Genomic DNA, 27745 nt, shown 5'->3' with positions numbered 1-27745 from the left:
CGCTAGAGCCCACACTCTTCTAACTCAAGAGGCGGGAGTGCAGCCCAGCAGTTGACACTGAGCAGGGCTGATTTTCAGCAAAATCTACCCCGTGCTCGGCCAAATAAAGCAGAAGCCAACCCGACATTTTGTTAATACGTATTTCAAACTGTCTATAGCTTGGGCTAATAAAATTAATGCCAGGTTCTTTTAAGCGAGCTGGACAAATTTAACAACTCCATTCAGGGCACACGTAATTTTCATTTTTTTCATTTTTTAAAAGTACCCAATTCTTTTTTCTTCTAATTAAGGGGCAATTTAACGAGACGCTCCGTTGCGGGGTGCGGGTCTCACTCGTGCCTGACACTGTGTCGCCCCTCGCCCCCTCTGGGGGACTCCCAGAATCTGGCACATCATAATTGGAGGTTCTTTTGTTTTTCTGCCTCTGTAGATAGTTCAGGCAGTGCCCTATTTGCCCCCCTCCACCAACACTCCGACTCCCTCCCTCCCCACTATCCTCCTTTCCCCTCTCTCCCCACCCCCCCCCCTTTCCCTTCTGTTGGTACAGAGCGAGGGTATCTGCTCTCTCCAGCGCAAAGTTTAGTGCTTGTCCCCATTTGTTTTTTGTAGAAATGTGTTGTGATCTGTTTTAATAATCAGAGTATCCACCCCACCCTCCCTGTACATTGGTACTGAGGGGAGGGTACCCTGTTTCTTCAACACAGAACTAGTATTTGGACCGTTTGGCCTTGTATATATTTTTTACTGTTTTAATAAAAAAGATATGGCCAATCCACCTATCCTGCACATCTTTGGGCTATGGGGGTGAGACCCACGCAGACACGGGGAGAATGTGCAAACTCCATACAGACAGTGACCCGTGGCCGGCATCGAACCCGGGTCCCCAGCGCCACAGTGCTAGCCACTGCGCCACCGTGCCGCACGAGCACGAGTAATCTTAAGCGAGGTCTCCCTGTGGCTTCACTGTCGAGTGGTGTACAGTTCAGGCTGTGTGACGGAGTGTGAAAATGGTCTGTGAGACACAGGAAGAACCTGTATAACAGTGTATCACAAGCACTGAATGTGTGTGTGCGTCATGTACCAAATGAGCATCGTAAGGAAGTCACTGGCAAAATGTGAGGCACCTTCTTGCTGAATACATAATAACTTGTGTGTTGTGTCAGTGGGGCAGCAAGTATTGGCTGATGCAATCAATGGGAGGTGAATGTTCAGCCAAAGGCACTAATGTTGTGTTTTATCTACCTAAAAGTATCTTTACAATATACTAGTCAATCTCCTATATCATTGCACATCAGGAATGAAGACTAACATTTTTCTTTGGTATTGTTATGTATGAACTGTGACTCAGTGGCCACCAGGGAGACCAATTGTCCCAGATTTTATTACATTGTCTCAAAACTGGGCTGGTTGTCCTGTGTGCAGGGAAGCTGTGACACTGTTTTTGTCCCAAGTTTGCGATGTCGGAACTTTGCATACTGGACTCTCCTCTTCGATCCTCTCACTGGCAGCCTGTAACATTCTGGCCTGCCCAGAACGACAAAACCGTAAAACTAGGAAATAAGAACACTGGTCCGAAGTGGTCTTGTACCCCTTAAAGTGAAGCACCAGTAAATACTGGGAAATAAGAGCACTGATCCAAATTGTTTTTTCCTTATTGCAACAACTCCGCCCCCCCCCCCCCCCCCCCAAAAAAAAACAGGTCTCACAGCTCCTGCAGCAAGCCTCCAACTCCACCCCTACCAACCCCTGGAAGTTGGTCACCCTGGTGCTAACACTCATGCCTATGATTCAGGAAGTTGAACACGAGGCTGACACTTCAGTACGGTGCTAAGAGAGCGCTGCACTGTCGGAAGTGCTTTTTCTGTTCCGGATGGGACATGAAACCAAATCCTCATCTACTCTCTCGGATGGATTATATTTTTCCATTGCACTTCTGGAGGCAGCGCAGGCGAGTTCTGTCCAGTCCCTTGACCAAGAGTGATTTCTCTATTAACATCACTTAATCACAGATAACAAAGAACAATTTGACACAGGAACAGGCCCTTCGGCCCTCCAAGCCTGCGCCGACCATGGTACCTGCCTAAACTAAAACCGTATGCACTTACGGAGTCCATATCTTTCCATTCCCACCCTATTCATATATTAGATGCCCTTTAAGTGCCGCTATCGTATCTGTTCCCACCACCTTCCCAGGCAGCGCGTTCCATATATTTACCACCACTGTGTAAAAGAAATCTTGCCTCGCACATCAGTTCTAAACTTTTCCCCATGCACTTTAAACCTATGTCCACTAGTACTTGACTCTCCTACCCTAGGGAAGAGCATCTGACTATCCACTCTGTCCATGCCACTCATAATCTTGTAGACCTCTATCAGGTCACCTCTGAACCTCCATCTCCAGTGAGAACAGACCGAGTTTATCCAACCTCTCCTGATAGCTAATGCCTTCCATACCAGGCAACATCCCAGTAAACCGTTCCTGTACCCTGGATGCTAGCCAATATCTCGCCACTGTCTGAGAAGTTTCAAACTGGTTATTGCGTATCCTACATGCATTAAGTGGGGTTACTGGGTTACAGGGATAGTGTGGAGGCGTGGGCTTGAGTAGGGTTCTCTTTCCAAGGGCCGGTGCAGACTCAATGGGCTGAATGGCCTCCTTCTGCACTGTAAATTCTATACATGACAACAATAACTACACTTCAAAAGTACTCTATTGGATGGAAAGCACTGCGGGAGGTGCTGAGATGATAGATGTTGCTAATAAAATACATTGAGCGGGACTTTTTGTCCCGCCAGCCCCATTTTCCGGCAAAGATCCTCTGTTCCGGCAGCTGGCCAATGGGGTTTCCCATTGCGGCCATCCCCTGGCCTCGGGAAACCCGCAGGCGTGGGTGCACTGCCGGCGAAGCGGAGGGTCCCGCCGACGGGTAATCCCGCAGATTGCTTCTTTCCCCCATTTTGACAAATGCTTCCTTTTGGACTGTGACAGCCCCTGAAGTTGCAGCTTCCCATTCCATCACATCATCCCTCTTCTTCTGTCTGCCTTTTGCCGTCAAGCTTTTCAGGCTTCGTAATTATCACACACTGCGTCATTCTCTTCTTCAGAACCGTCCTCTTCATTGCTTTCTCATGCCCCTCATTTATCATTCTGCTTGTCCGTCATGCTTTCTGACCCAGTTTCCCTCCTCCTTGGCAAGGTTTTCAGAGAGAAATAACACTCCAGTATTCAACGTAACCGTTTCTTGCACAGGCCCGTGAAATATGTTTGCCACTAACTTGTACATTGATTTTGCATTTCTGGGCAATAATTTTGATGCGATAACCCTCACGAGGATCGTGAGGAATCACTCATTGACCTCGATGTGGGGGTTGTGGAGTACGGGTTCCCATGGTAACGGCTGAGGCCTGTCCAGCTGGGACTTTTACCGAGCCTTTTGAATACCGTCCCAGACCCGGACAAGGGGTTCCTGTTAGCCCTGGGCCGAGACAGTAGTCTTATGTGCCCCGAGTGTGGCTTTACTTCTGAGTTAAAATAAATTTGATTTAACCTTTATCGTATTCCTGGATTACTACATTTAGAAATTAAATGAAGTGATTAAGGGTGTTGATATGTTAAAACCCTGACATTTGTAATGCACCTTTTCACAACTATGGGAAGTCCAAAGCACTTTACAACCCATTAAGTTGTTTTCAAGGATAGTCACTGAAACACGTCTGCCAATTTGCACAAACAAGCTCACCTGAAAGGCAGGGGGTGAGATTATCTGTCTCGCCAGCCGGCCAATGGGGTTTCCCATTGTGGGCAGCCCCACGCCATCGGGAAATACCTGGGCTGCTGGCGCAACGGAGAATCCCGACAGCGGAGAATCCAGCCCAGGATCTCTGACCATGCAGCCCTCCCTCAGTACTGCACAGGAGTGCCAGCCACGTTTCGTGTGCCCAAATCCTGGGGCTGGATTTGAAACCGCAACCTTCAGACTCCGAGGCAAAGGGCTACCGACTGAATCATGGCCGACGTGCAAGGAGACATCGGGCAAAACTGCTACTTCTAATGGGAGAGTCAAGGATGAGGTGGCGGGGCGGCACGGTAGTGCAGTGGTTAGCACTGCTGCCTCACGGTGCCGAGGACCCAGGTTCGAGCCCGGCCCCGGGGTCACTGTCCGTGTGGAGTTTGCACATTCACCCCGTGTCTGCGTGGGTTTCACCCCCACAACCCAAAAACGTTGCAGGGTAGGTGGATTGGCCACGCTAAAATTGTCCCTCAATTGGAAAAAATAATTGGGTACTCTAAATTTATTTTTTTAAATGAAGTGGAGGGTTGGGGGTTGCCCCGGGCCAAGGCGGGGGGGAGGGGGCATAATTTTAAAAATGGAGCTAAGCCATTCGGGAAGATGTAGAAACACAATTTTTGGTCATGGAAATCTGGAACTCTTTCTGCTTTCCTTGTGTTTCCTTGTTCCTGTGTTTCTAATCAACAATTATATAATCAATTAACTTGCATACCAGGCTAGTAACTGCCTTATTCTGCAGTCAAACAGTTGTACATATTTGAGGCAAATTGTTCCTCACCGTCCGATCTTTCATTGTCCATTTTAGCAACGTGAGTGTATGCTGTTTTTTGATGTAGTGACTCAGTGGGTGGTTCCGCACAGACACTGTATTGTCAGCGTGAGGCAAGAATCGCTGAAGGGTGTGACTGTCAGACATAAGAGAAGTGTTGCTGTGTGTCGAGGGCATTACCTCCGTGCCGAGGAGCTGGTGAAGAACAATTCAGATGTATATGTTGAGATGTTTGACCTACAGAAAAAAATATATATATAATATATATATATATATTATATATATATATATATATATATAAAATGTAAACTAAATTCCATCATGTTGTCAGTCTGGCTGAAATGCATTGTGATGGAAAAGTAATCCATTACACCCTAATTGTAATAAAATGAGTGTCAGCATTTAGTGATGCAAAAGATGTTACTCTTTCAAAGAATATAAATAAAACTTCGGCGTCAGTGCTTTTGGCTAAAAATTGATGAGGCCAGCTGCTAGGGTTGTCTTGTATTACTTTTTAAGGAGTACGAAGTCTTACAACACCAGGTTAAAGTCTAACAGGTTTGTTTCGATGTCACTAGCTTTCGGAGCGCTGCTCCTTCCTCAGGTGAATGAAGAGGTCTGTTCCAGAAACATATATATAGACAAATTCAAGGATGCCAGACAATGCTTGGAATGCGACCATTAGCAGGCGATTAAATCTTTACAGATCCAGAGATGGGGTAACCCCAGGTTAAAGAGGTGTGAATTGCATCAAGCCAGGTCAGTTGGTAGGATTTCGCAGGCCAGATGGTGGGGGATGAATGTAATGTGACATGAATCCCAGGTCCCGGTTGAGGCCGCACACATGTGTGCGGAACTTGGCTATAAGTTTCTGCTCGGCGATTCTGCGTTGTCGCGGGTCCTGAAGGCCGCCTTGGAGAACGCTTACCCGGAGATCAGAGGCTGAATGCCCTTGACTGCTGAAGTGTTCCCCGACTGGAAGGGAACATTCCTGCCTGGTGATGTCCTGCCTGGACATCGCGCAACAATCACCAGGTGGACTGGACCAGGAGGTCTTCATCCACCAGGGCTGGATAAAATAGACTCTCATTAGACATCCCATTCATGCTGTTTCTGACCTGGAAGAACCCCTCATGTTGGCAGAGTTCCATACTTGGTGGAACTGCTGTGCGATGAACGCTTACTGTATTACTGTACCCTTATCATCATGTAAGGTGATGCCCCCTTTAAGACCGGGCTTAGAACCCTGGGGGACTCCGCCTCCAGCTCCGCCCACCTGGGAGTCGTATATAAGGGGCCGCCTTGTAGGCGGCACCCAGTAAGTACCCATCTCGGCACCAGGCTAGTTCTTAGGTTATTAAAGCCTTCTTTACCGCTTTACTCTCTCGCGTCGTTATTGAGGGTACAACAATTTAATAAGCTAAGAACTAGCCTGGTGCCAAGACGGGTTCTTACTGGGTGCTGCCTACAAGGCGGCCCCTTATATACGACTCCCAGGTGGGCGGAGTTGGAGGCGGAGTCCCCCAGGGTTCCAAGCCTGGTCTTAATGGGGACATCACCTTACATGATGATAAGGGTACAGTAATATAGTAACCGTTCATCACATTCACCCCCTGTTTAAAAAAACGAAGTCCGGCGGGGTGAAGTGAAATCATAAGTATTCTGAAGCACCCAAATATGCTGTATATTCGTGTAAAGTCACAAGATAAGTCCTACCCTCCGAATCCATGTATCTGATCCGAATCAGTTCTTTAATTTCACCCCGTTCCAAACATGATAACTTCTGGCTCCTTCTAACGATTATACTGGAATGATTAACCTAATGCAAAAGCTGCTGACACATCCTGGGTAATCGACTGCGAACTTGACGGAAGATCTTTTATATTCCCAAACACTCTAAGCTAGCATGTCCGTTAGAGAAAAGACATTTCCTTTTCCTGTGAATGCTAATCTTCCCTTGACATCAAAAACCTTGCAAGCGAGGGTGCGCTTTGTGATTCTGTGCACTGCAGTGAATGTAAGGAAATTCTTTGTGCAGTGCAGGAGGAGGACGAGGGCAGAGGTTCACCACTGTTTTTCTTCTGGTAACAAACCCCTCATCCCCACCCGCCCACCACTTTAAAAAAACAAATTTACAGTACCCAATTCCTTTTTTTTTCCAATTAAGGGGAAATTTAGCGTGGCCAATCCACCTACCCTGCACATCTTTGGGTTGTGTGGGTGAAATCCACGCAGACACAGAGAATGTGGAAACTCCACACGGATAGTGACCCGGGGCCGGAGTCGAATCTGGGCCTCGTTGCCAAGAGGCAGCAGTGCTAACCACTGTGCCACCGTGCCTCCCTGCCTGCTTCCTTACTCAAGGGGAAACTTGTTGCTAATGCTGAGTGTAGTGATCTTTACATGGGTATGTACATAAGGGGGTAATGGGAAATTGAAAGATCACTAGGGGGCAGCACTGGCGGGTATAAAAGCCACACGCAAGCGGCTCTCTGCCTCTCTTGGTGATTAGACTGTGACGAGAGCAGGAGAATAGATCTAGCTCAGGGCTACTAGTGTGGTCAGACATAGCTACTGTATATAAACGTTGTAACCTTTCTACTGGTATTGATCTTAAAGTAAGAACTCACGCAGTTGTTAAACTCTGTTACTCAATACATTTTTCAATACCTCTGGACGACTTCGAGCCTTCTTCATCAAGGTGCAGAAAGCCTCTGCCGCAACTGGATTGAGTAACGCATGTTACATACAGTAGTGCTACCAAACACACTACAGTAAGGTAACAAAAGACTGAGCAGGTATTCTGCTCAGGCTTGGAGTTATCTTTAACAGGCACACTCTGAGGTCATACTCAATGTTCATCCTGGCTCACTGGTTTGTTTCCATTGATGCCATTGCTGAAAAGCTCTCTTTTGTATAAGTATAAGTAGGTCGTTCCACATGGGAGCAACGCTCTCGGTGTTGCAGAAGAAGCAGTGCTGGATTCATCGGAGTATCCAAGCCAAAATGCCCCCAGACAGGTTTTACCGAACCTGGCTCCGAGCGAGCTGTCTGATGAAATGCTGATGCGTTTTTCTAATAGATTTGGTGGGACAGAGGATGGTAGGTTAGCTTCAATATTCTCAGTAAAGGGGTTTGTAGCTCACCGGTGCGTAGCAAATTGTGAGTCCTCAATGCTCGCATCCCACAAATTAAAATCAATCTGAAAAAATACACCAACTCTCACCGGAATGATAAGTAAAACACCATCAACCCACCTCACGTGGGCCTATCACCAGGTGCTCCACTTCAGAAAACTGATGGTACAGAAAACCATCATTTTCCCCAGGTGGAAGAACGAAGGATCGGATAGGCCTTCTAAAGCCTTTTAATGAAATGTTAGCCGCTCTTCCTGGAGGTGCTGTTTGACCTGTTTTCCTGTATGTGCATTGTTGCAGATATGTACTTTTTTCTATCTATAAAAGGACTGTTTTAATCCGCCATTTTGTGAACCTGCACCACATTAATTTCTTATTCTGGGGAATTCTTGGGTGATGAGTTGCGAGGCTCGATGGTCCACCTCACAGGTGTTGGAGTGACCACCTGTGGATGACTAACGGCAACTCCCAAATTGAGTCTGTGCTATGCCTGAAGGTCAGGCCAGATTCAAGGGGCGGGGGGAGGGCTTAGTGCAACATCGCCATGCACCCCTAGGGAACTGGTATTTTTACCTAGGAAGTCACCGTCTTACTGTCTCCAGGTGAGTTGCCAGGACGGTTCTCATGTGACACCGTGTGACTCCGGGGCCGGGATTCTCCCCTACCCGGCAGGGCGGGGGGTCCTGGCGGGATGGAGGTTCGGGAACCACTCCGGCGTCGGGCCGCCCCAAAGGGGCGGATTTCTCCGCCCCTTTAGGGGCCAAGCCCTCACCTTGAGGGGTTAGGCCCATGCCGGAGTGGTTGGCGCACTGCCGGCCTGCGGGAAAGGTCTTTGGCACCCTCCAGCCGGGGCCGAAGGGTCTCCGTCGGCCGGCGGAAGTTCGCGCATGCGCGGGAGCGTCAGCGGCTGCTGACGTCATCCCCGCGCATGCGCAGGGGGGGGTCACTTCCACATCGGCCATCGCAGAGGTGATGGCCAAGGCGGAAGGAAAAGAGTGCCCCCATGGCACAGGCCCGCCGTGGATCGGTGGCCCCCGGGGCCAGATCGCCCCGCGCCCCCCCCCCCCCCCCGGAGCCCGCCCGCGCCGCCAGTCCCGCCGGCAACGTAGGTGGTTTGATTCACGCCGGCGGGACTGGCATGATAGCAGCGGGACTTCGGCCCATCACAGGCCGGAGAATCGCCGGGGGGGGGGGGGGGACCGGCGCGGCGCGATTCCCGCCCCAGCTGAATTTTTGGTGCCGGAGAATTTGGCGGCCGGCGGGGGCGGGATTCATGCCGCCCCCCGGCGATTCTCCGACCCGGCGGGGGGTCGGAGAATCCCGCCCCTGGTGTTTTGATAGATCAATGGCTGGGATTTTCCAGTTCTGCCCGCGACATGAATTTGTGGACAGGTTGGAAAATCTACGGACCAGACAAAGGTCCATTGACTATGGGCAGGACCTGAAAATCCTGGCCCATTTTGAGATGAGAAAAAAGTCTTTTTTTTAAAAAAATAAATTTAGAGTACCCAATTATTTTTTCCAATTAAGGGCCAATTTAGCATGGCCAATCTGCCTATCCTACACATCTTTGGGTTGTGGAGGTGAAACCCACGCAGACACGGGGAGAACGTGCAAACTCCACACGGACAGTGACCCAGGGCCGGGATTCGAACCCAGATCCTCAGCGGCGTCGGCAGCAATGCTAACCACTGCGCCACCGTACTGCCCTGAAAAAAAAAAAAGTCTGTTTAAGTGGGTAGTCGGAGATGAGACGAGGGCATGCGATGACACCTCCAGGAGAATGTCCAACCACGGTTGGTAACCCTAGCAGTCACCCCGCATAGTCGATGCAAACAGATCGGGAGAGCTGAGGGAGGGATTAGTCTTGTGGTGGGGTTGCACCAAGTTAAGAAGAGTAGTGGAATTGGTCTATGGCTCCCATGCAAGCCTGTTTATTTAATCACTAAGATGAGTATGTGATGAGGCAATAACCCAAGTACAAGATGCCTGTAAATTTACAGGGGGTAGAAGTAGCTAGCACCTTTAATATAATAAATGTCCTGAGATATTTCACACAAGTGTTAGAATACAAAGTTTGATGTGGAGCTACATTAGGGCAGCTTGTCAGGAGTGTCTTAAAGGAGGGGAAAGAGAGGGAGATAATTACAGAGTTAATTTAATAATCAGTATTGTCAGAAGTAGGCTTACATTAACACTGCAATGAAAAGCAAATGCAATGTTGTCATTTATCTCAAGAGGCTTGGAATATAAAAGCAGGGATGTACTTCTGAAGCTTTATAAAGCACTAGTTAGGCCCCATTTAGAATACTGTGAGCAATTTTGGGCCCCACACCTCAGGAAGGACATACTGGCACTGGAGCGGGTCCAGCGGAGATTCACACGGATGATCCCAGGAATGGTAGGCCTAACATACGATGAACGTCTGAGGATCCTGGGATTATATTCATTGGAGTTTAGGAGGTTGAGGGGAGATCTAATAGAAACTTAGAAGATAATGAATGGCTTAGATAGGGTGGATGTAGGGAAGTTGTTTCCATTAGCAGGGGAGACTAGGACCCGGGGGCACAGCCTTAGAATAAAAGGGAGTCACTTTAGAACAGAGATGAGAAATGTCTTCAGCCAGAGAGTGGTGGGTCTGAGGAATTCATTGCCACAGAGGGCGGTGGAGGCCGGGACGTTGAGTGTCTTTAAGACAGAAGTTGATAAATTCTTGATTTCTCGAGGAATTAAGGGCTATGGAGAGAGAGCGGGTAAATGGAGTTGAAATCAGCCATGATTGAATGGTGGAGTGGACTTGATGGGCCGAATGGCCTTACTTCCGCTCCTATGTCTTATGGTCTAAGTTACTGTGTAAAGCCCCTAGTCGCCACATTCCGGTGCCTGTTTGGGTACACAAAGAGAGAATTCAGAATGTCCAAATTACCTAACAGCAAGTCTTTCGGGACTTGTGGGAGGAAACCGGAGCACCCGGAGGAAACGCAGACACGGAGAGAACGTGCAGACTCCGCACAGACAGCGACCCAAGCTGGGAATCGAACTTGGGACCCTGTGCTGTGAAGCAACAGCGCTAACCACTGTGCCACCGTGCTGCCTGTGTTTTGACAACTAAAAGCATCCCCAGCAGTAGTGGTGGTTAAAATCAGGGATGCACAAGCAGGGGGAACCCAGATATTTTGGAGGATTGTGCATCTGGCGGGGATTAGAGATATGGAGAGGCAAGACTGTGGGTGGATTTGAAAAAGGCTGAGAGTTGTAAAATGGAGGCACTGCTTAACTGAGAGTGAGTGTAGGCCAGTGAGGGGATGGATGAACAGGACTTGGTGGGAGCTAGGACACAGCAGAAGGATTCTGGATCACCTTAATTTCACAGAGAGGACAATTAGGGAATATAATTAGATGACACCACGCTTGGAGGTAAACAAAAGGAAAAAGGACTTCTCATTCCCACCTTTTGGACATGTTCCAGATTTAGGTCAGCTACTTATTTTTGGAAAGTTTATTTTGATAAATCAGGATTGCCTTTTTGTACTTGTGAGTCGCATTCAGCAAATTACAATGCAAATTGCTGAATGCTAGGATTAGATTATCTTAATTTAATAATTGATGTTGGAACACCAAATATGGATTCACCTTCTTCTCCATGTCAACAGACTGTAGGAGTTTGAGTCCCTGGAGATTTATAGGCTAGATAGCGTGGGCTTCTGGGCCCATATTTGTCGCATGTGCTGTAGTTTGGATGCCTCTGTGATAAATTAACAGTTTAAAATCCAACCTTTATTTTGTAATCCAAAATTCAGTTGCTAAAGATCTTTTAGAATGTCTTTCACTGTCCTTTATTTATTGCTATTGTCACAGCCTGTTCGTTTTCACCGAGACAATTGTTTCCTCCTCTAATAATCTTTATTGTCAGAAGTAGGCTTACATTAATACGGCAATGAAGTTACTGTGAAAAGCCCCTAGTTGCCACACTCTGGCGCCTATTCGGGTACACTGAGGGAGAATTCAGAATGTCCAAATTACTTAACAGCATGTCTTTCGGGACTTGTGGGAGGAAACTGGAGTACCCGGAGGAAACCCATGGAGACCCAAGGAGAATGTGCAGACTCCGCACAGACAATGACCCCCAAGCCGGGAATCAAACCTGGGACCATGGAGCTGTGAAGCAACAGTGCTAACCACTGTGCTACCGGCATATATCGAAGTTTACAAAGTCATTTTCAGTTCCCGGTTGGGAAGGAATCCGCAATTGGATCTAACTGCTCTACATAAGCAACAGTAAAGTAGTTTCAGTCAATAGATAGGAATCAGAAAGCTTCCTGATCAAATCTGGAGTATGCAGGGCTGTCCTCTCTCCCCTGACTTGTTCCTTTGCTGTGTCGAACATTTTGTGTCAAGTCAGGAAGGGTGGAGGCATAAGAGGGTTGGCAATCTCAGGCATCGGAGGCATGAGAGGAGAGGCAATCTCAGGCATAAGAGGAGTGGCAACCTCCGGCATCGGAGGCACTCAGTTCGAAACCTCCTTGTACATGGCTGACGTTGCAGTCTACTGTCAGGAGCATTAGAGGTTACTACAGGAGACCTGATGTCTGTTTGCAGACTGACAAGCAATTACAACCAGTTCGAACAGGCTTCGGGAGCCAAAATGAATCGACAAGAGGGAGGCCTTGTTCTTTTGGAACCGGGATGACCGATCCTTTGTCCCATTCACCGCCAGTCTCACTATGTGAAGGTGCCGGGGTTATGCTTTTGAGGGGCTTGCACCGAAAAACTCAAAGAACCGCACGGCCATAATGAAACAGAAACTGGACGCGTGGGAGTAACGCTCCCTCTCCATTATGAGTACGAGCCTGGTTAACAGGCGTGTGACATGTTCATTGTTCCTCTGTCTGGCACAGGCCTGGCTGATGCCCCACTCCTCAACCCGCTTCTGCTTTATCTGGAGATCAAAAATGGACATGAGTACAACCCTTCGATAAAGGGGGGGGGGGGGGGGGGAAACATACCCAACATCACCCTCATCCCGATAGCCACCTTTGTTTGCGGCCAAGTTTCACCACTTCCTGAGGTTCTATCTGCCCCTGGTGTTGCAAACGATGGGTCTGGCCATGGAACACTGCACTCCGTTGGACTGTGCCATACCATCAGTCTCTCATGGTAATGTTTATGTGTTTATGCAAAAAAGCACCTTTGTTTACAGGGCATTGGCAGCACAGAATGTTCTCCAGGCCCTGTGGAAGATAATGATTAGAGTTTATCATAGATTATCATAGAATTTACAGTGCAGAAGGAGGCCATTCGGCCCATCGAGTCTGCACCGGCTCTTGGAAAGAGCACCTTACCCAAAGTCAACACCTCCACCCTATCCCCATAATCCAGTAACCCCACCCAACACTAAGGGCAATTTTGGACACTAAGGGCAATTTATCATGGCCAATCCACCTAACCTGCACATCTTTGGACTGTGGGAGGAAACCGGAGCACCCGGAGGAAACCCACGCACACACAGGGAGGACGTGCAGACTCCGCACAGACAGTGACCCAAGCCGGAATCGAACCTGGGACCCTGGAGCTGTGAAGCAATTGTGCTATCCACAAGGCTACCGTGCTGCCCTAAAGTTGGATGGTTCCTTCAGAAGACTACCAAAGACATTTGGCAGAATGCCTCATCGCCAGAACTTTCAAACGAGACATTGGCTGATGGTGTGAAAAGCCCTCCCCATTAGATGCATGCCTGAGGTTTCACTGCCTGTGAGCACTGCCTTCATGGTGGTTATGGTGGGGGAGAGATACTTTCCCACCTCCTTCAGGAATGTGCCTTTGCAAAGCACGTCTGGAAAGAGATGCAGTGTTTATTGTTGAGGTTTATCGTGAACAGCACAAATACACTGGGACTTGTGCTCCCTGTTCCCAGGGACGCACACCGAGATTAACACAGACTGCTGCTGGAGGACTATCAACTCATTCAAAGTGCTCTTTGGGGACTGTCTGAAACTTGCTGGTATTCCAGTGCAAAGAGCTGTCAATAACCAAGTGTTGCAGATGGCATATTCCAAGGTCCAAAACTTTGTGCTAAGGGATGCGTTAAAGCAGCGGCTAGAAAGGCTCAATGGGGAAAGGCCCGAGTCTACGGCCCTCTGATGTAGTACACGGGGGGTGGAAGCTGTGGAAACCTCTTGGGCTGTATGCACTGGAGAATATTTCATATGAATGTAAATGTATATTGTAAATAATAACCTCTAATGGTAAGACTAGTGAAAGAAACTGATAACATATTGCACTTCATGTATTGTTTATTTTGAATTCTTGGGCGTGATCTAACCAAAATAAATTAGAGTGCCGATTGGGCGGGATTAGCAGGGTAGTTTTCCGGCGCTTGTAGCGCCTGGGACCACCTCGCTTTTTACGGCCACTCTGCCTTGTTATCGAGCCCCAGTAGCGAGCGCCGCGCTGAGGATGCTCTTGGCTGCATTTCTGCACTGAGGAGCTTCGACGAGCGGAGCTGCTCAGTGCAGGAAGGCATCAGGGCCCCACAATCTCACAACCCCCCCCCCCCCACACACACCCCCATCCCCTGACGCGAACCCCTGGACCCCCCAAAGCCACAACACACGAGTCAGGGGGATCCTCAGGCCCCTCCAGATAAGGGCACGGCACCCCCGGGCCCGATCCCTGGCATGGGCTCAATGCCAGTTTTGCACCATGGCACTGCCAGCCTGGCACCCTGACAGTGCCCTTTCCAGCCTTGCAGTGCCACCTGGGTGATCATGTGGGAGACCCCCCCCCCCCCCCCCCCCCCCCATCCCCTGCCCCCATTCACCCTTCCAGGTACCGTGCTGCCTGATCCCCGTTTGTGGGGACCAGTACTGAACGGCGCTGGCTGGGGTCTCCTCGACGAGGCCAGTAGGTGCCGGGTGGCCGTTCGCACAGGCGAAGGCAGAGGTAAGTCAGCTCGTACGCCGCCTTCACTCTGCGAGACTGGACCTGGCCATTGTGGGCAAGATCCAGATCGCGATGTCTTGCGGGATCGGGTTTGGTCTCGCGAGGCATTAACGGCTGTCGGGAAGCCTGTGGAGGCCTCTCCCAGGATCTACTGGCCGCGTCACGCTCCCATCCAAACACAACTCGGCCGGTAGATTGCACCACTTATGTAAGATATTTTCATAAATTTTACAATGCAGTATAATTTTGGCAGAAAGAGTTTTCAGTTCTCAGTGTAGGTGTTAAATGGCCTACATCCCATTCTGTATAGGAAGCAGCAATAACTTCGGATGCGATCTATCGGCCTCGCTAAGCCCGACTCGCGACATAACAAGCTCGGTAAATCTTGTGAGAGGCCCATTGAGGTCGGGATCCAGATTTTCATATTCAAGTGAGTAGTTAGTCTCACTTGAATATGTCTACGCTGGATCTACCAAGCTCCCGGGATCTAAAACCCTCGCCTCAGAGACCCGAGGTCTAAGTGCGGCGTTCGTGGGGCATTCCTCGCCCATTTAAAGGCGGGATCATTCTCGGCACTGCCAGCGCTGGGAACACCCGGCTAAAACACGCCCAGCACAGGGTTAGGGTTAGGGTTCCTGTTTCATTTCCGTTAAATCTCGCCCATCGTTTCTCGCAAGGGGGTTGGACCATTGGTGGCAGTGCCTTCCGTTGCCTAGTTCTCAAGCTAGGAATTTCCCCATACACCTCCCCGTATCTCCGCCTCACTTATCTCCTTATCTTTGGCCATCTGATCTAATAGCTCCTTTTGTGACTCGTGCTTTGTTTTATAATGCTCCTGTGAAAACACTTTGGAACATTTCATTACGGTAAAGGTGCAACATAAATATGTACTGTTGGTGTTGTCGTTCCCCAAGGTAACAACCAAGTCAAACCACGCACAAAGAAGTGGCAACAACAGCAGCTTACTTGTATCGAGCATTTAACAAGATAAAATGTCCCAAGGTCCAAAGCGGTGAAGTTAGCCAACTAGCCACATAAGGAGATATTTGGGAAAATGCCTAAAAACTTGATCAAAGGGGTAGGCTTTAAGGAATGTCTTAATAGGAAAAAAGAGAGGTTTATGGAGGCAATTCTGGAATTTCGGACCTTGGCTGTGAACAGTAGGAATGATTAAAATCGGGAATGCGAAGGAGGCCAGAATTAGAGGAGTGCAGATACTTTGGAGGGTTGTGGGTGGGGCTGGAGGAAATAGGAGGTGAAGGGCCATTGAGGGATTTAGGAAAGAAAGGATGACGATTGGAAAACCAAGCTATTGTTTCATCAGGAGACTGGAGGGGCTGAATGGCCTACTCTTGCTCCAATTCATACATTCGTAGAAGCCAACGCTGGTCAGCTTACTAAGGGGTAATGGGTGAATGGGACTTGTTGCGGGTAAGGACACGGGCAGCAGAATTTTGGACGACCTCAAAGTTTACAGAGTGTAGAATGTGGGAGAGCAGCCAGGAAGGAGTGTGTTGGAATGGGTGGGAGGTTAACTGCTATCGGTTTTCATTACAATTCCATCACCATACCAACTCTTTACAATTCCGGAGCTTTGATAGTGCAAGGCATTCCTCCCACTGCTACCATGACCCTCCATCAACAAAACAATTTTCAGCAACACCTTCTGAATCAAAAAGAGCCTTGCCCTTATCTGCAGTGAGTTTTAGCTCTAATAACTACCGTGGCCCACATGTGAATTCACTCAATTTGTCACCAAGGTTGTCCTGAGCCTTCCCCTCCATCCTTGAAAGCAAAGATCCAAGATGGGACATTGTTCCACAGAAGGTGGCTGTTCTCCCTTACATGGACAAAGACAACATGGATCAGTAAGACCCTTGATTCATAGTTTAATGGCCGTGGCTGTATTCTGTTCTTGCCCAATAGCCATGAAAGCTGTGTTTTCCAGAAAACACTAGTGTTGTGAGAAATAGGAATTCTGGCTGATCCCTCTTTTCCCAGTGAATCCAGGGCAGACCAAAGTTTGAGCTCAAGAACTTCCTGCTCTGTAACTGGAGCCACACTAGGCAACATTGTTAAGAATCCCACTGTTGCCTGTGAGAGTGTCTCAAAACCCCAAAGGATAACTTGAAACATTGGTTCTTGGTGGTATATATTTGTTTGGAATAATGTGAGGAATACTGTAAACCCAGTGAGGAAACAGTCCAGTCGTTGGGGAAACAATTAATAGAGAATATTTATTCAAGAAAAGAAAGAAAAACACGACAAAAAACTAATACACACTGTGACACTTAAGTATATGAATAACTAAATGCGCTGTTTGATTTGAAGTTACCTCTTGTTCCCAAAATATATCCCACGTTCCCGGAACTCACTGAGACGCCCCTTTTCCCAAATAACATCCAAGTTTAGTAACTATAGGTCAAATCCAGCTAATAGTTACCACACAGTACGACTGAGGTGACCCAAGTCTGGGAAAATGTCTCTTCTTGGTTCAGCGAAGGCAGAAAACTGCGTCTTTTGGAGGAGGGCATCTGCAAACTGCCGTGTCTCTAAATGGTCGATGGAACAGGCCTCCGTGGCTCTGATCATAGATGGAACTGGCCTGTCTGACTTTTAGATGGAGAACTAATCTCCTTCCCAATAGGGTTTTAGAAGTTATATTGTTTAATCTCTGTTCCGTTCTGTTGATTCTGCTATCTAGGTGCCTGCTAATCTTGTTCCTGGACAAATCGAATCTCATTATTCCTCTAGGCGCCTGCTAGTGTTTTCTGTTATTTTCGGTTATTTTATTTTCTTCTCAGGTTCGCTGTTAATCTCGTTAACTTCCCACTTTCCTGACAGCGTACTTACCAATTAAGCCACTGAGGAGCATAAATCTTCCCCTCTTAGTCATTTTGCAAGTTGAGCTTAATAATAATAATAACATTTCAAACAATACATTGCAGGATTTCACAGTGCTGATTGTAATGTCACCTGATTCTCTGCAGCCATTAGCTTTGTTGCACTTTGATTCTATTTTGTGTAATGCTTACACTGAGTGTGTTTTGTTTTTGCATAATACAGGATAAGGCAATGGCAAGAATCAGACTCACCTCTGGTCCCCCCTCCACCTGTACTGAGAGTGGCCATCAGTAATATCCCGGATTTGACAAGTGCGCAGAGATCCCTGTGTTCTTCCTCATCCCCCTGGTTCCTCATTGGATGATCCTTCACTCAGCCATGTCGAACGATATGGACCTCCTCAGCGAACTCCCGCTCCTGGAGAGGTTGCCTACCCCTGACCGCCTAAGGGCCGCTAAGAAACGGCGGACGCAACAGCTGAAAAAGTGGGCGCAGTACGAGAAAGAGATGCAGAACAAAAAGAGAAAAACTGACAAGAAGAAAAATGGGGGGAATCACCAGCGCATCTCCTTCGCTCCGAATGTGACGCTCCTAGAGGCTTCCTCACGGAATGACATTGAGGAGGGTAAGCAAACCTTTCAATTTACTCGGGCACCATTGTCCTGAAAATCGATCTGATTTTCAACTCTTTTGGAAAACCTGAGTTGGAACTCCTATTCGCCATGTACTTTGCAATATCCTCTTTGCTAAAATTTTGGATAGTGCATAATTCCCCTCACCCCGGCGCCGAGGTCCCAGGTTCGATCCCGGCCCTGGGTTACTGTCCGCGTGGAGTTTGCACATTCTCCCCGTGTCTGCGTGGGTTTCCCCCCCACAACCCAAAAGATGTGCAGGGTAGGTGGGTTGGCCACGCTAAATTGCCCCCTAATTGGAAAAATGAATTGGATACTCCAAATTAATAAAAATAAATAATTCCCCTCACCCTGGTTATTACACAAGAAATAGGAGCAGGAGGAGCATTTGCCTCCTCGACCCTGATCAGCCATTCAACAAGGTCATGGCTGATTTTCTACCTTCGCTCCACTCTGTTCTATCACTTAATTCCCTGACTACCCAAAAATCTATCAATCTTGATCATACTCAATGATTGAACATTCACAGCTCCCTGAGATTGAAAATTCCAAAGATTTCCAACTCCCTAGGTGAAGAGAGTTCTCCTTGCATCAACCCAAAATTATCTTAAGACGACGACTCCTCATTCTGGATTCTCCAGCCAGTAGAAACTGCCTCTCAGTGTCCACTCTGCCAAAACTGACAATGTTATGCATTTCAGTGAGATCACCTGACTCTTCGAAACTCCAGAGAATACAGGCCCATCAAGGTGGTGCCAGGAGGCGACATTCTCAGTCCAGCAATCAGTGTAGTGAACCCATAAAGCACTCCCTCTCAGGCAAGTTCACCTTTACCAAGGTAACGAGGCTAAAACTGTACCCTGTTCGCCAGATGTGATCTCACCTGAGCCTATATAATTGCAGAAAGGCTTCCTTACCAACGGGTTTTAAGGATGCAAGGAGGCAGGAAAAAAGGGGAGAGCAGAGGGAAGAGGGCGGCACGGTGCAGGGTGGTTAGCACTGCTGCCTCACCGTGCCAGGGACCCGGGTTCGATCCCGACCTCGGGTTACTACCTGTGTGGAGTTTGTATGTTCTTTCCCCCGCGTCTGCGTGGGTTTCCTCCGGGTGCTCCAGTTTCCTCCCACATACCGGGGATGGGGCCTAGGTAGGGTGCTTTTTCAGAGGGCCAGTGTGGACTCGATGGGCCGAATGGCCTCCTTCTGCAGTGGTAGGGTTTCTATGATCTATGAAGAACAGAAGAGCTGAGATAGAGTGGAGGGCAGAAGTAATTATGTAAAAAAAGGGGTGGTGATCGATTACTGGCAAAAGGGTGGTAATGGGACAAGTAAGGAAACAACAGGTGAGTCAAGATGTGCTTCAAATGTAACTCTATAAGGTTTGGGAATGACATAATCCCCCAAACTCTGTAGATGCCTACAGGATAGTGTAACACAACAGGAGCTGTAGGATATAATTTACAGGGTCATACTGCAGAATCCTATTGTCCTGTCCTAAAAGAATTGTACGAGGCATTCTAATATATCTCCCTTGTTTGCAATGATTTGAGTTGTAGATGTAGCACTCGGAAATAATTGTGACAGTCCATGTGGAATATGGGCAGTGTGGTATCACTGATGGTGAGGATAATCTAAATCATTGTTCAAATACAGTTCAACATGGTCTAGGCTGGAGCTAAAGCCCAACATCTAGAGGCAACAACGAGGTGGCCTGCCTCTGGTGGATCGCACCCCATCCACCACCTCAAGCATTCACTCCCACCACCACGGGCACACCATGGCAGCTGGTGTACCCATTTCCAAGGTGCACCGCAGCAACTCACCAAGGCTTCGTCACAGCATCTTCCAAACCCACGACGTCTACTATCCTAAATAGACAAGGGCAGCAGGAGCATGATAACACCATCTGAAAGTTCCCCTCCAATTATGCGCCATCCTGCACGGACGTATATTGAGGTTCCTTCATTGTTGCTGGTTCAAAGTCCTGGCTCGCCATCCCACTGCACCCACATTGTGGATCTATCAACACTGCATGAACTGCAATGGTTTGAGAAGGTGACTCAGCACCAGCTTCTCGAGGGCAGTTCGGGATGGACAATAAATGCTGGCCTTGCTAGTGAAACCCACGCTCACAAACAAATAAAAGAAAACCCCAAGGGAATGTTTAGTTTAAATTTTCTTTCAAATAATTTTAGCGGTTTACTTGTTGGCAGAAGTGAAATCTGAGGTCCTCCATACCCACTGAGACTGTATAGTAAAAATACTTGCTGTTTAAGTGGGCACAAAAGGAATAATCTATCTTCACCCTGTTTTTCTCTTTTCTCCCCACGCTCCCTCTACCATATTTGCATATTTTTGTTAGAACTGACAGTGAATCAATTTCTGAAAAAGAAAGACATGTAGAAGATTTCCAAAAGTCATAGGTCCTAACGCCTTGCAGATTATTTCAAACAGCACATCCTTCAGCTGTTCACAATAGACAGAGGTACTCACTGTACTCGACTAGCCCATACTTACAAAGTTCAAGACATTGGGCGCAATTTAATTGCCTCATCACATCCGACTTGGTGACGTGACAAGGCCATTGAATCTCGTGAGAGGCTCTCGCGAGATTCACGACGCTCAAAACGTCTTGCGAGATTTAACAGAATCCCGTGAGACCTCGCAATCTGGATCTCTCCCTCGCTGTGTGAGTTCCAGATTAGCATATTTAGTGAGCCAAATATGTCAGAGCCGGATTCACCGTGTGCCCGGGACCTAACGGGAGACCTCGCCAGGGCACTGTTTAGCACTGGTTTCCACAAACATGGACCAGGCGAAGCTAGCACCTACGGGGGGGCCACCCAGGCCATTAGAGACCACGGGTAGTTGGGCTCTGGGCAGGGTGGTACTCGCGCTGGAACCCTGACACCTAGGCACTGCCAGCCTGGCACCTTGGCACTGCCACCCATGCACTGTGGCAGTGCCACCCTGATGCTGCCAGATTTCAGGTGGCACAACCAGGCTGTTGGGGGCACTGCCAGGCGTGGACCCGGGTTTGATCCCGGCCCCGGGTTACTGTCTGTGTGAAGTTTGCACATTCTCCCCGTGTTTGCGTAGGTCTCACCCCCACAACCCAAAAAGATGAGCAAGGCAGGTGGATTGGCCACGCTAAATTGCCCTTAATTAGAAAAAAAGAATTGGGTACTCCAAATTTATTTTTAAAAATAGCGGGGCCAATAAACACCCCACTAAACGCACCTGAAACAGGACTCTGGTTCTGTCCCGTTAAACCGCGCCCATCATGTCTAACATTAGTTGTGATTCCATGATTAGACAGCACCTGCTGGACAATCTCAAGTGTGTTAACAATTACACCAACTACCAATTCACGATTATCCATTAGGCTCGCAATGTAACTCACTTAGTTTTGCTAGAAGTTACATCTATTCATGTGAAGTAATCTGCCCTCTGCAAGCAAAAAGAACATGTCCAGGCAATGCAACTTTTAAAAATTAAATCAAAGTGTGGGGGCCGATAGGTCTCTGATGCATTCTCCATGGAAACAACATGGCCAATCAGAGTCGACTTGCCAACCACAATCAGAACCCTTTTCTCATACAACATAAATTGTTGCTCCCTTTGTAATTTGGCATTTTTGAATCTGTCTGGATGAATGCATGTCTCCTTTTTCAGCAATAATTTAGTTCAGTGCTGCCAAGTGACGATTAGTGATATCAATGTATCATCAGCATGAGATGTTTGCCGAGGAGGGGAAACTAAGTCCCATTTGGAAAACATTTGCAGAATTGTTCAAGCACCTTTTATAATTTGCCAGAATTTATAAGTTAGTATTCACCTGTGTTCAGCTTTGACTGCGTGGCTTGTTTTTTGATCTCAATGACAATCTTGATGAAGTTTCAATCTACATTATCCAAAAATGAAAAGATGCCAAACTCTATAGTGAAGTAAGGTTTTCAAAGACATAGTGGGCAGGATTCTCCGTACCCCAGCACCCATTTTTTGGTGTGACCGCCCCCCCCCCAAAGCGGGATTCTCCGTCCCAGCAGCCAACCAATGGAGTTTCCCATTGTGGGCATCCCGTGCCGTGGGGAAATCCATGGCCGTGAGTGTGCTGCCGGTGAAACGGAGGATCCCATCAACGGAGAATCCAGACAATTATGTTTTACTCTGGGGCAGAATTGATGCCACAAAGGGTATGAGGATAAACTCACAAGGTGGCAGCTTCTGGCTGAACTTTGTACCCTTCACTGAAAGGTTTAAATGTAAATTCATGGCAGGCAGGTGTACAAGAATGTGTCAAATGCAGACAAGCTTGAGTCTGCAATCGCACTGAGTGAAATATAAAGGCACATTGGCCACATCTTGTGACAGTAGAATTGACAGCAGTCAGTGGGGGTGATGCAGGGGTCTTGAACACACATGATCCAGCTTTGGACTCCAGCTGTAAATAGCTGGTTGTACATACCTTCTCAAGAAGAAGCAATTCCCATGTTTTGTGTTGTCTGAAGTATATGTCCATTGAGAAGTCAATTCTTGGAGTGGTAAGAGTATTCAGCCCTTCAAACCGACTCCTTTCATAGACCCTGTACAATATTAGACCCTGTCTATCAGGGAAGGGTTCAACACAATCGATCTGTGCTCTTGAAAGGCAAACATGCAAACCTTTATCCACATTCAGACTGACGCTCTGCAGACCTGATCTGCTATCCACCACAATCAGCAGAACCCTTCACTCCTCCCTCTCCCTACACCCAATCTCTTTTCACAGCAATAGGAATGGGTCCGCGCCGTCAACCATGTTTCAGATCCGAACCTCAACTCCATTCTGTACTGTTTATTCTGTACTTTTAAACAAAAATGTTTAAGTGCCCAATTCTTTTTATTTCCAATTAAGGGGCAATTTAGCGTGGCCAATCCACCCACCCTGCACATCTTTGGGTTACGGAGAGAATGTGCAAACTCCACACGGAGAATGACCCGAGGCCGGGGTCGAACCCAGGTGAAAAATTAAAGAACAATACAGCACAGGAACAGGCCCTTTGGCCCTCCAAGACTGTACCGGTCATGATACCACCCTTGGCCAAAACTCTCAGCACTTCCTTGTGCTGTATCCCTCTATACCCAGCCTATCCATGTATTTGTTGAGATGCTTTTTGAACGCTGTTGATGTATGTGCTTCCACAACCTCCCCCGGCAACGCATTCCAAGCACTCCCCACCCTCTGTGTAAAAAAACCTGCCTCGCACATCTCCTCTAAACTTTGCCCCATGGACCTTAAACCTATGCCCCCTGGTGAATGACCCCTCCACCCTGGGAAAGAGTGCCTGCCCATCCACTCTATCCATGCCCCTCATGGGTCCTCGGCACCATGAGGCAGCAGTGCTAACCACTGTGCCCCATTCTGTACTGTTAAAATTGTACTTTATTACTTTCAACAGAGGTTAAGTAAATGCCCCAAGGAGATTGTGGTCAAAACAAAGAGCCAACCAGAACGGAGTCATTGAAAGTAATGAGATGAATCATTGAACAGTAGTCTGTCCACTGGGATGGCTTTAACTGAAGTGGAATGTTCTTATTCTGCACTGCTGGAACAGCCAGAAATATCTGGAAGGAGAGAGCAATTTGTTCCTTATTCTATAATGAAGAAGGATGGCATTGTAAGGAGTAAAATATTCCTAGTGCAAATATCAATCAGTTTCTGAAAGTAGTGCTCCTTACCTGTCTTCGTAAGATAATAATGCAGATGAATGTTTTTGTAAGCGCTTTGCATTTTTGCAGTCAGTGTACAGATGGAGGGGCACTCAAAGTTTTATTTCTGTCAAAGCTGGCTCTTTCCTGATGTGATGGCTTTACATTTTCTATTTTTGTACTCATCACGTCGAGAAATATCAATGCTGAGAAATGGAATTCTGGTCATTTCTGGCCTCAAGGTTAGATATGGCACAACGGACCCCGGAGTGAAGCAGAGGTATAGCAATGTATATTGAGTGAAGTGGAACATCAAGACAAGTTCAGGGTTTAGGACAGGGGAGGGAGACAGGAGAGGGTACTTGTTCCAAGCTCAATAGCTTGGTTCTCCCTTTCCTCCCTGTAGTTCGGCTCTATGGTGCCTCATGTTAGTGTTTAATGGTATTGAGGGTTATGAAGCTAAAGCATGTGGATGGGTTGAACATAAGAAACAAGGAGCTATTCGGTCCCTCGAGTCTTCGCCGCCATTTAATAAGATCATGGCTGATTTGGTAGTAACTTCAAATCTGCATCCCACCTACCCCAGATAACCTCTCACCCTTTGTGTAATAATTCAGGAGACGCTGCCTTGACGGCTAACTTTATTTTCAACTCAAAAGTAAAGACCACTACCATGGAGTACAACAATAGAGACACAGCCCGGTTTGGGCCGCCATTTAAAGGGCTGAGTTAACGAGTCGAGGCTGGGTGGGCCTCCGCCCGTTACCAGGGAAACTCCTACTCCACGCGCCCCACAGGGAGATCTATTATTGATCCCCCGTGGTCCACATGGGGGTTATCCCACCTCGTTTATCAAGGAACTATCCAGCTCACCTTAAAAAATAGTCAAAGACTCTGCTTCCTCCTGCCTTTTCAGGAAGACCTTTGAGCTAAAAGAATTTCACCTCATCTCTGTTTTAAATGGGCAACCCCTTATTTTTAAACAGTGACCCCAGGTTCTAGATTTCCTACCAAGAGTCCAGATGTGCAGGTTAGATGGATTGGCCATGATCAATTATCCAGGGATATGCAGGTTAAGTATGGTTACTGGAGGGCATGCACGGTGGCACAGTTAGCATTGCTGCCTACGGCGCTGAGGACCCGGGTTCGAATCCCGACCCTGGGTCATTGTCCGGGTGGAGTTTGCACATTCTCCCTGTGTTTGCGTGGGTTTCACCCCCACAACCCAAAAATGTGCAAGGTAGGTGGATTGGCCACACTAACTTGCCCTTAATTGGGAAAAAATAACAATAATTGGGTACTCTCAATTTATTTTTAAAAGTATGGTAACTGGGTTGCAGGGAAAGGATCAGACTCGATGGGATGAATGGCCTCCTTCTGCACTGTAGGGCTTCTATGATTCTAAGAGGAAACATCCTCTCCGCATCCACCCCATCAATAATAATCTTTATCAGTGTCACAAGTAGGCTTACATTAACACTGCAATGAAGTTACTGTGAAAAGACCCCTCAGGATATTATAGTTATCGATCAAGTCGCCTGGCTCCCTTCAAAATTCCAGTGGATACAAACCCAATCTGTCCAACCCTTCCTCATAAGACAACCCGCCAATTCCAGGTATTAGCCTGGTAAACCTTCTCTGAATTGCTTCCAATGCATTTACAACCTTCCTTAAATAAGGTAACCAATACTGTACACAGTACTCCAGATATGACCTCACTAGTGTTCTGTATAACTGAAGCATAACCTCCCTACTTTTGTAATCAATTCCCCTCTCAATAAATGATAACAGCCTATAAGCTTTCCTAATGACTTGCTGTACCTGTATACTAGCCTTGTGCGACTGAGGTACAGGGCATGAACAGACTTGATCGGAACAGGAGCAGGCCATTCAGCCTATGTTCCTATGGCACAAACCCCCCTCAAATCTACTCCAGCGCTCCCATTAACAGCTCAATAAACTTATCATTTAGCAATACAGATCAGGAAAGTCCTAGGACCAATTGCTTAAATCCTTGGTCTCTGTGATGAGTTAATTGATTGCAAGCAGGAGCAGCCAGACAAGATGCATTTATAGCCTCTGTGCTCCTGTGTAGATAATGAAAAATCATCAAGTGTACTTGTACACCAATAAGCAACCAGCAGCCTGTGTCGGAAGTGCGCAGGTGTGGATATTGAGTGAAGACCAGATTGGTCTCAACTATGATGCCCCAGGTGGGTGGATTCTTAAAAAAAAACTTTCATTTATGTAGCACCTTTCATAAACTCAGGACATCCCAAAGTGTTTTCCAGCCAATGAAGTACTTTTGATATGTAGTCACCACTGTGTAATGTAGAAAATGTGGCAGCCAGTGTGCACACTGTAAGCTCCCACAAACAGCAATGCGATTATGCCCGGATAACCTGTTTTGGTTGATGTTGATGGTGCGATCATGGGCGGAATTCTATAGTCTCCCAGCGACGTGTTTCTGGGCCTATGGCAGGGGGATTCTTTGGTCCTGCTGTTCTCAGTGGGAATTTGCCACCCCACGCTGCTGGGAAGCCTGTGGGCGGGGCTGTGCTGCCAGTGGGACAAGAGTGCCACCAGTGAACGACCTGGGAATTCCAGCCAATATTTTCCAGGGAGGCTTTTTGAGCGTGCACACGGACGATGCTATCTCCTGGATTGATTTGATCACCTGAAGGAGCGATAAAGAAGAATTTTCCAAAGTAATTTTTGTCCCTTATTGACCCTATTTATTTCCCTCTTTTTTTTCTTTTCACTTTTCCACGTTCTCCTTTTCCTTTCCTCATGGCTGGACAGGGATGAGGAGGGGTCGGGGGTTAGGATGTCACTTGTCAGAATGCTCCATGCATCCTGTGTGGTCAGGGCTTGCTGGTCATTTCCGGCCCATGTTTTTTGTGTGTTGATAATGATATATTGAATGAGGTGTTGGAGATGATGAACCTTACCCCCAGTAAGAAGTCTGTGTCCAGAGGAGAAATAGACCCTCCCATCAACAATGCCCCAGTCCTAACCGCTGAAGTTTCTCCTTCATTCCGCAGGCTGAACAGTATCCAATCCTGTAGCGTCTCTGAGTAAGGCTATTGTCTTAATACCAATTGTTGCCAGGTTTTATGCATTTTTCTCTCTTTTTTTTAAAATTTAGAGTATCCAATTCTTTTTTTTTTTTGAATGAAGGGGCAATTTTAGAGTGGCCAATCTACCTACGCTGCACATCTTTGGGTGGTGGTGGTGGTGGGGGTGAAACCCACACAGACACGGGGAGAATGTGCAAACTCCACACGGACAGTGACAGTGACCCAGGGCCAGGATCGAACCCGGATCTTCAGCGCCGTGAGGCAGCAGTGCTAACCACTGTGCCACCGTGCCTCGCCCGAGTTTTATGCATTTTTATGCTGTGGGCCTTTGGCTCCAGGGCCTGGATTGTGGTTGTCTAAACATGGAGCCAGAGGCCAGGGGAGACTTTCTGCCCATCTATCCGACCTGGATTTTACTCTCTCTCCCAGAGGTGAAAGGTCAATGCCTCAACCCAATGTTCTGTCTGGCCCTGCGGTTATGGCATCCTCATGACCAACTTGGATATTTTTATTTCTTCCTCTGCTGAACATAATCCAAACAAATATTAACACAAAACAAGTGTCCAATAATGTTCCTTTGAGAAAAGTTTACTCTCCAGAATTCACCACTACAAGTCTGGACTGAGACTATAATTATCCCCTTTTGTGAGGCAACTTTTCATCTGAACATATTTTCTGTTACAACCTTTAATTCAATGTGCTAAAGTGCTCATTAAGTTAGCACATATCTAGAATTATTTGATTTTCAAAGCCTCAAGAAGCTTGTGGTGAGGGTCTGGCAGTGATTTAGATTTATTTTTTTCTGAATCTGAGGAATCCCCATTGAATCTTTGGATAAACATGTCACTTTAAGGTTGACACG

At 47.5% G+C, this 27745-nt stretch overlaps 1 protein-coding gene across 3 annotated transcripts in view; it reads left to right on the top strand.

Moving 5' to 3' along the window:
- Nucleotides 1–27745, top strand: part of LOC140428552 (protein phosphatase 1 regulatory inhibitor subunit 16B-like) — a 219657-nt gene that overhangs the window by 44607 nt on the left and 147305 nt on the right. For all 3 annotated transcript variants that reach the window (XM_072515153.1, XM_072515154.1, XM_072515155.1), the window contains one exon: nt 17706–18108. In XM_072515153.1, the coding sequence (XP_072371254.1) occupies nt 17844–18108 (265 nt within the window). In that variant the 5' untranslated portion in view covers nt 17706–17843. The remainder of the gene's footprint in view (nt 1–17705; nt 18109–27745) is intronic.

The sequence above is a fragment of the Scyliorhinus torazame genome, chromosome 8, assembly GCF_047496885.1.
Source record: "Scyliorhinus torazame isolate Kashiwa2021f chromosome 8, sScyTor2.1, whole genome shotgun sequence".
Taxonomy (NCBI): domain Eukaryota; kingdom Metazoa; phylum Chordata; class Chondrichthyes; order Carcharhiniformes; family Scyliorhinidae; genus Scyliorhinus; species Scyliorhinus torazame.
Note: the sequence above shows the minus strand (reverse complement) of the source record. Positions and strands in the feature narration are given on the sequence as shown.